Source organism: Pecten maximus, chromosome 11 (assembly GCF_902652985.1).
Source record: "Pecten maximus chromosome 11, xPecMax1.1, whole genome shotgun sequence".
Classification (NCBI taxonomy): Eukaryota; Metazoa; Mollusca; class Bivalvia; order Pectinida; family Pectinidae; genus Pecten; species Pecten maximus.
The window spans coordinates 32848457-32857813 of NC_047025.1; the positions used below are offsets into that span (position 1 = coordinate 32848457).

Below are 9357 nucleotides of genomic sequence, written 5' to 3' on the forward strand. Positions count from 1 at the left end.
AGTATTATTTGTGTAAAGTGACACCCTATTGATGACACAAAAATATATTCTGTAATGGTATTTTTAGTAAATGAATTTGCAACAAGCTCACACTTTTTTTATATGTATAAAAACCGGTATATTATATTTTCCTGAAGATGACAAGTGCGCCAGCCCCGGGGAGTTTTTCTGTGACAAGTGGTGTATCAGCAGTGGACTTGTCTGTAATGGCCGAAGTAACTGTCCACACGGCGAGGACGAACAACACTGTAAACAGGAAGTCGGTACGTATCTGTAGAAAACCTACCTGGTCAGAATTCTTCAATAGAAATACTTAAATCTTTATTTCTGTTACCGAAATACTTTCTATTTGGTTAAAACATTTGGCCACAAAATAACATGATGAATTGACTCATATACAACAAGTGAAAGACTAGCGACGCTGTTTTGTTGTAACGTGGGCAAGAATCAGAAGTGAGTTAGATTGTTAGTTGTCCCTTTTTACACACACTACTGAAAATCTGTTCCTGGCAAACACTTAAACCCGTGTTATGTTTTTGCACAAAAATGTATATTTCACGAATGAATACCAGTAATAGTCTTCTTGGGATCCTGCTTGCGTTGCGAATACCCTTTTCTTTTCAAAAACACAATGTCTCTAGGAATTCCGACAGCGTGTCTGAAAATAAGATAAACGCGAGAAACATTCGTTTAAAAATTGCAAAGACGTCAGGTTGACAATTTTAGGAACAATTAACCGAAAGATGCCAAGTTCTGTTTTAAAACCTAGCGTTAGCTTTAGGCCCACTTTAAACTGCATTCCAGCTGTCTGTCTACCGTCCGACGTATTATTGCAAGTAAGACAAGAAACTGAAATGCCATCCGCGTTACAGCCCGTAAGACCATTATGGTAGATAAAATCTCACATGTCGCGACAAACCACGCCCATTTCTGGATAACAGCTCCAGATTATAATGTTATTGTTTTAGTGATTTATTACGGCTAAACATTCCAAGGACGCAACAAGTTTTAAGAGGGCCAGGCCCCAGATTAATCAATATCCCATCACCTTCAACGAAGTTTTTTTCCATTGGGAAGCGTTACAAAATTAAATTTTCCTCAAATCAGATGTCCCCTGAAATCCAATAATGCTTTATAATGATGATAATTAAGCTTTGGAATTTCCGTAAGTAAAGGTAAATTGATGAAACTGGGACAAATAAGGTTGAATGGAATTTGAGAGGTATCTTATTTTGAGTTTGAAATTGAAATATAATTTGATACTTGCTGTTAATTTGATGTAATTGGCGTGTTTAAACTAGATTGTGAATTCCAAGTTAATCTGTCCGTGTTCTATAAAATACACCATTCTTAAAGAAGCTTATGGATCGCTCCTCTCTTGGTTTATCAAACAAGCCACCCATACCACTATCCAGAGAATTCATATAACAGTAATAAAGAATTCAAATAATAAATCAATATAAGGATAATAAGCATTACTACCTCTCAGTTTGAAGATGTAGGGAACGAAATACTGTAGTTAAATGATACAACGATAATCTGACCATATTCCAATTATACATGTTTCATTTGAAGGGCGCTATATTTCAAGCGAAAGCAGTTAAAATTATTTCTTCGTAGCTATTAAAGGGCTGTCGATTCCTTATCTTGATGTATGCTTTCATCGCAAGCAAATTAAGAAAACTGATCACTAACGCAGATTACGGCGGAAGCAGTTAGTTTGTAAAGGAGATATTTATGTCGACTGGAACCATAAGTTTCCAGTAAATACAACACGCCGGAACAGTGTTGTGAAACACTACACCAAACCATTCACCTAGTATCAACAGGCTTCGTCATAACCTGCACATGTTTCCCGATCAGTAGTATAGAACTGTTCCCTACCATGGAGCGCTAGTCTTCGCCCCTTTTAACTATAAATAACAGGTATCCCCCTATCTGTGTTTCAGATTGTAACTGTCCTATAAGGTTTCGATATCTTTTAAAAAGCAAGCTTTATGTGTTAATTATCTCTTCCCATTGTCAAATGACGTTTTGAAATTCCGGTTGATTGCTGTTCGCTTTATCTATCTGCCTAAAATATTAGGTCAGAGTTTTCGAGTCTCTGGGTTATATCTGCAGCATTTAAAGTGAAAATGTAGGTAATTTTTCTATTCCTTTTTTTCACATTCTGCTTAGTATTAAATGCTATATAATGTTCGTTGACAGTAATTTTTATTGATTATATTACATAATATATATACCAATAAGTTTGTGCGCACTCGGGATAAATTGTAATGAAAAATGAAATACTTATTAAGGCGGTTCCGTACAGTCAGAGTTTATGCGCGTGCATTTAGCGTGGCACTTGTAGTATTTACAAATTCAGTAGATTGGTATATCACCAGTACGATTGCACGTCAAGTTTAACCATAATATTTATACACGTGAACGGCAGACTATTGACACGTGGTCAGGCGTTTCATTAAAGCTTTATCAATACCACAGACTGTATGCGGTCACGTGCTGTCGGCTCAGATACTCACAACTATCACAATTAACTTCAATTTAATCACTTTTTAGTATTGATATCATAAGATATGTAATAGAATTGAGCAATAAACATTCGAATTGGATTTTTACCTCAAATAAGCATTTCGATGGAAACTATTGGTCAGCGTTTGATTTCATAACAAATGAAATTATCTCTACAAATGAAAATAAATCGTAATTTATTTGAATTCGTTTATATTCACACGCATTGCATGTATTACAATCAACAGGCGTAATAAATAGTTTAAAGAATATAAAATCAAAAGCACAGCATCTTTGACCAACCTCTTTCCCTGCAGCAAGAACAACGTATCACCGGAAGTTATCAATTACTACGATAACGTGGACGAGTCTAGTGCTTATTTAAGACAGAAGTAGGCATATTGACTGGGAGATAATATAGACATGTGTTATCATTTGTTTCGTAAACACGAAGTCGTCGCGGTAGTCGGCTTGTTTTACATTGTTCAGTAGTCAGCTTCACCGCCAAGTTAAGTTTCAAACATACGCCTTTACAATATTCTAAATAGTGTCAAATACTCCTCAGTCATTTTTCACACTATGATAATTGTTGCTCTAGCGTAAAAGGTTTCTTTCTCGAGAATTAAGAACGTACCCAATGGAAATTCATGGTCTACAATTAGTAGATCTACTCACAAAAAGTACAACGCCGACTTCCATTTCAGTGGTCTAGAGCTTGAACATATTATACATTTCGAAGCTATAAAATGGTTTCCCAATATATGACGATGGTAAACTAACCAGACATATCACTACCTCACAAAAAAGCCAGGCGCGTGTGCCTTGTCAGTGGCGCATGTTCTAGCAGTTACATGGCCCAGCCGCGCACGTGAGGCTCACGGCCACCCCTCTGGCTGGTGCTGACGTACCTGTGGCTATTGTTGCTAAACAAAGCTCCGCCACATGTACTCCCCGCAGTCGACATGTTTTCATCATCGCAGGGTGCTACCGAGGCCTATTAATCACTCTCCTTTCTCACGTTTTATCAACATAGTTTACGATGTCGAAGGGAAGCGATTGATGCTAAAGTCATGTCATAGAGTCACGTTTAGAATCGAATTAGTTTGTTTTATTGTAATTACCTTAATACTTGTACATGAGGCAGTTTCAATGCAAGTTACTCGAAGTATACATTTTTTTTCCGAAGTTTTCATTTTGCGACAGTTTTCTATTCATTATAATATCAAAATCTGTAACACGTATCTGTTACACGTATCTGTTGTCTTTAATGGCTCTAGTTGATATATGTCGAGCCAAGAAATTAAGAATTCGGAATACATATAGTTGATATATCTACCGTTGTGGAATACCAGTAATTAGTAATAATGTGTTTTTATTATGTTGTAACATTGTGGATTTAAACTATTTCTGTGTCTGTTTGTTACAGTTGCGGAGGTGAAGGAAATACCGCTACACATGATAATCCTGGGGGCAGTGGTGGGCGTCATAGGTACGGGACTTCTCATCGGAGGATGTTTGACATGGCGGGCGAAACGTCAGCAGAAGCGAAAAGACAAAGAGGCACAATTACAACAAGCCAAGCTCAAGGACACGAATATGGAGATGACCAGCAATAGTTCTAGTACCACTCTCTCCAGTAAAAAGGGAGGCAGCTATCCTCCTCCCTATTACTCGCTCCCCAGACCCCACGTCAAGAATCAGGGCATGAATAGAGAGTACACACACAGGAACAGCCTAACCAACTCACTACAGTCGCCCTCCGAGGGAGAGTACCCGGACCAAAACTCGGACCCCGGAAATTACAAAAAATACATGGTTATGGACCAGTACATGGAAGAAGATTCAAGTCCATGTCCGTCTGTTTATAACCAAGGGCCTCCTGTGCTCACCACTATTGTAGAGCGACACGATATCCCACCGCACACCCCAGACATCGACCCCACATACGGCTGGGGCGGATACGGGTGGCGGCAACCACGTTCAGAACCTCGGTCGCCCATGTCTCCACCCACGCTCAGTGAAAATATAGCTAAATTAAAGCAATATACGATCCCCAAGAACCAGCAAGGATATCAGCCAGAGAACAAGATGTATAACCCAGAAACAAGATATGAGATATATCCAGAAACAAAATTCCAAATTGGAAAGGAATTCAAAATGAAATATGGCATGATGCCGGATACGGAAATGATGTTAGAACAGCAAAGGTTGGGAAAGGAGTTCACAGCCAAGTACGGAACTCAGTCTGATGACATGGAAAAACAAAAAATGAAACAGTTTAAAATGAGAAGTCAGCATCCCGATATAACCCGTGATATCGAGGTCACGTGAGTCTTTATTGATTACATTTAGCATACAAAGACTTGAAAGTGAAGTGTTCGGAAGCGTCCCGCGCTCACATTGAAGGTTCAAGGGAAGCGCGTTTCGTTCTAACAGAGAGTGACCAAAGTTCTTGCGGTATACAGCGCGAATGAAACTATGGAGATCAAGAATAGTCATAGATATGCACGAAATCGGATGACATAGATGTGGACAAAGAATACCAACTCAAATGCTTGACTGACATAAAATACCCCACGAAATATGTCAGGATAAGGTAGTAGGATGGGAAGTAACGTCTATATCGTTTACTAAGTGTTGACCAATAACTCATAATAAATGATATTTGGAAGAAGGAAACATTATACAACCGTTTGAGATACAAACTGTCGAAACGATCTGTTCACCGGTAGCGGATCCAAACTGTTCACCGGTAACCGATAAAGTGTTCGCTTGTATACCGATTCAAACTGTTCATCTATGATCGAAACGATCTGTTCACCGGTTACCGATACAAATTCGCTGGTATACCGATTCAAATTGTTCATCTATGATCGAAACGATCTGTTCACCGGTTACCGATACAAACTGTTCGCCGGTGATTGATAGAAACTGTTAGCCGGTATACCAATAAAAACTGCTCACCCATGATCTATACAAACTGTTAAACCAGGAACCGATACAAACTTCGCCGGTATAACGATAAAAACTGTTCACCAATGATCAATACGATCTGTTCACCGGAAACGGGTAAAAGATGTTCCCGGTGGTTAATAAAAACTGTTCACCTTTGATCGATACAAGCTGTTAAACGGGAACCGATATTAACTGTTCAGTGGTATATATACCAATACAAACTGTTCACCGATGACTGATACAAACTGTTAACCGGTATACCGATACAATCTGTTCACCGGTAAATGGCCAGTTGGTGCATCACATGATTATTGTTGGGACAACATCGTATGATTAACTACGTCGAAGTTGCAAGACATTGTTTGTTTTGTTTCAATGCAACTGTGTTCAGTTGTGATTTTGGCTGTAAAGAGTGCTACAGAAAGTGGACCAGAACAGAGCCCATGACTTTGTCGTATTACATTAAACTCACGTGGAATCTGTGCGATCGACATGTTTGGATATCGCATCTAGTCTATACGTCCGACATGATGTGCCTTTAAACCATTTTGGTTTTTTTTTCATCAATTTAGTCCATATGACTGTGCAGATGTCATTGTTTATTTTCAGTTTTATATCTACATTTTCATTAAGAACAAATCTCATGGCTAACCATTTAGCGATTTGATCGTAACGAAAGCGCCTAAATATATTTTTCTGAATGAATTTATATAACCAAACATAGCAATGATACACAGAACAACACTAGGAGAAAGGGACTCTTCGCATTCCATACTCATAATCTCGACCATTATTAAGGATGTTGTAGATGCGGGCGACTGCACGACGTTTTAGTTAAGTATCTGCATAGTCCAGTTTGGACTAAAATGCTACGTTTGTCCGATCATTCGATAAAGGGCATCTATATCCTGTATACGTCAGTATCCTCCGTTCTTCGTGATGTACGTTGGACTGTTATCTAATCGTAGCTGCATTCTGACTCTACGGACAATTTAGGTATCAAATGGCTAAAATAAGACAAAAGACCTATTGTGTTACGCTAGTTATAGTGCTGCTAGCTCTGTGAGAAGTGCCTTGACATTTGTGTTTTGTATATTTGCTCATGTGTGTTGTATTTATGGCTCAGGAATCCATTTATTGTCCTATTTATTTATTTTAATATTCGTAAAATCCGGTTTAACGTCGAGAACAAATAATTATTGTCTATATTATGTTTTAATTCGAAACATATACCGAAGGAGGTATATTTCAAAAACAGAATTATTTACACATTTCAACTCTATTACTGCCATGGTATATGATAGGTTCTTAGTTATCAAATTAAACACTGCATGAGTCATTGGTTTTTCAAATTAAACCATATGTTTATAGAGTTAACAACATCGACAAAACAGCAAGTTCATAAAGTTTTGTAATGAGTTGAAAAATGTGATTATGAGTGGTATAATGTTTGATGGAGGTAATTTATTTTGTCTGTGTGTTTGTGGAGGTGAATGCAATGTGTTATTTGTATATAAAACGGCATTGCTTATGTCATTGAATCAGTAATTGAAATAAAGTAAATATACTATAAGCTGTCAGTGTTGTTCATCAGTCTACCTTTCATTCCAATGATTGATTCCATGGTCTGATTACATCCTAGTCATGTTTTGTAATATTCACAAAACCAGAAATTCTATAGTTGCAATGACGCCATTAACGATTATATATTTACACTTGCCAAACTGTTTCAATATTCAACAATACCAGATGTACTTGTTTACCATTCTTGCAAGGAAACATTAACCTTTGAACTCTTATATGAAAATGTTGCAGTACAGGTCCTACCAAACACGTGGCTTTGTTTATAAACATTTTTTAACGCACAAACACTGTGTTTTTTCTAATGCTGAAAAAATGAATATATAAAAAAAATATTATAACATCGCTAAATGTATCATTTATGGTTATTTCACACGTAAAATCAGTCTACTTGTCAGCGTAAGAAAGTTTCAATTTGAAGTGAAGAGTCATCATTGGCTGTTGCAACTATTGTAATTCCTCCCTGCAGTAATCGACTTTTACGAGATAACAATGTCATTTACAAATGAGGATTGAATTACATAAAATCTATGATAGATGGTCGCGTATTTTTATGGAGCAATCCTCTAAGAATATATTCTAATCGGTCGCTACTGCGACCCATAGAATGAATTATTAGAGGATTCGCTCCATAAAAATATGGTTCAACACCAAAGTGAAATCCAATTACTATTCAAAAGAAAAGTCTTCTCGTTGTTGACAGTCGACATTAATAGCGATTCGCCCAAGTGAGGAGAAACACAGAATTGGTTTACGGACATTTCGGACGACAAGCAATGTAGTACGATTATATTAACATATAAGAGGACAAGCAATGAAGTACTATTTTACAGACATTTGGGACGTCGAGCAACGTGGGCCATTTTACTTACATTTAGAACAACAAGCAATGTCGACCATTTTACCAACATTTAGGATGACGAGCAATGTGAACCATTTTACTAACATATGGTATGACAAGCAATGCAGTACTATTCTACCGATATTTGGGGACGACGAGCAATGTCGATCATTTTACAGACATTTTGGTGGACACGCAATGCAGAACCGTTGTTCATATATCTTAACGTGGACTGTAGATATCGACTTGGTAATACCTGACACAAACTATGTAAACATACAGGTGTTATTGGAGTATTAAACTCCATTCTTTGGAAAGTGATTGACAAATAATTCTCATAGGATTGCAGATGAATTTCCGTTTTTGTTTTTTTTACTTTTTTCGTTTATTCAATTTGTAAAAGTGTTTTTTGTATTCCAAAGTCAAATTTTGCGCTGTTCGTGGGACCTATTCTTGAGGCGTCCCGAGTACAAGCGACCGTTCGTTGAAATAAACACAAAATCGTCATTTTAATTTCATTTTGACATTTAATAAATATATTCCACCGTGATAAAATATACCTTTTATACAATAAAACTTTATTGTGATATTGGATTTTTAACCTGGTAGCACGAATTTCCTTTAAAATACACTAGATAGTGATGTCGGACGAAACGACGTCATTTCGAGACGACTTCACGAACATTGTTCTTCATATCACTACACCGATGGGAATTATGGGAGAATGATGATCTGTTAACTTTCTATTTTGTTTGGTAATGTTATAGAGTGACAATACAGAGTAAATGGAAATATCACAACACATTCAGATAATAAAATAACGAAAAATGGAAAAACTGGAAGCGGAACAACTTCCTTGCCCTTTTTATCTTCTCATCTGTAGAGGTACAAATCTATATAATCTTGTCCATATTTTGCCCTCGTTTTGGAATTAGGGCATCGTTATCATGTCTCCATTATCTGTTGTTTAAGTGGAATTGTGTTTTAACTCGTTTCGACCGAATTAATGTACAACGTTAAACAAAGTATAATAATCTATTTTATGAAGACCTCTAGCTCAAGTGAAGTGTCGGTACGCTTGCTATGCGTTTGCTAATACGTCGGTGTTATAACGTAATGCTCTACCCCCAGACGGTTACGGTATCCGACAAAAATGATGATATATATCTCTTGATGTGAATTAAACAAAGCTTATGTTCCGTTTAGATGTAATCATATATCAGTGCATCCACTTCCCTGATTCAATAACTGCACATGAAAATGTTCCTTGTCTACAACAAATCTCTAAACATTTTTATGTGATACCGAGGTATGTTGGTTACGACTTGGCAGCATTACACACAATGTTGCATTCTTTCAATATAATGGCAGGTATTACGATTTATTTTTCCTTAAAACATTTTAAGCAGATACTTATGCTTACATGATATAACGGGTAAGATGGTTACTTAATTAACAGCGTTCGT

General features: G+C 37.1%; 1 protein-coding gene across 1 annotated transcript in view; it reads left to right on the plus strand.

Annotated features, from left to right (window-relative positions):
* The window catches only part of LOC117337738, a 42142-nt gene extending 35103 nt beyond the window's left edge, over positions 1–7039 (plus strand). The window contains exons 8-9 of the mRNA XM_033898839.1: positions 138–263; positions 3941–7039. Coding sequence (XP_033754730.1) covers positions 138–263; positions 3941–4845 — 1031 coding nt within the window. The 3' untranslated portion in view covers positions 4846–7039. The remainder of the gene's footprint in view (positions 1–137; positions 264–3940) is intronic.
* The last annotated feature ends 2318 nt before the right edge of the window (positions 7040–9357 follow it).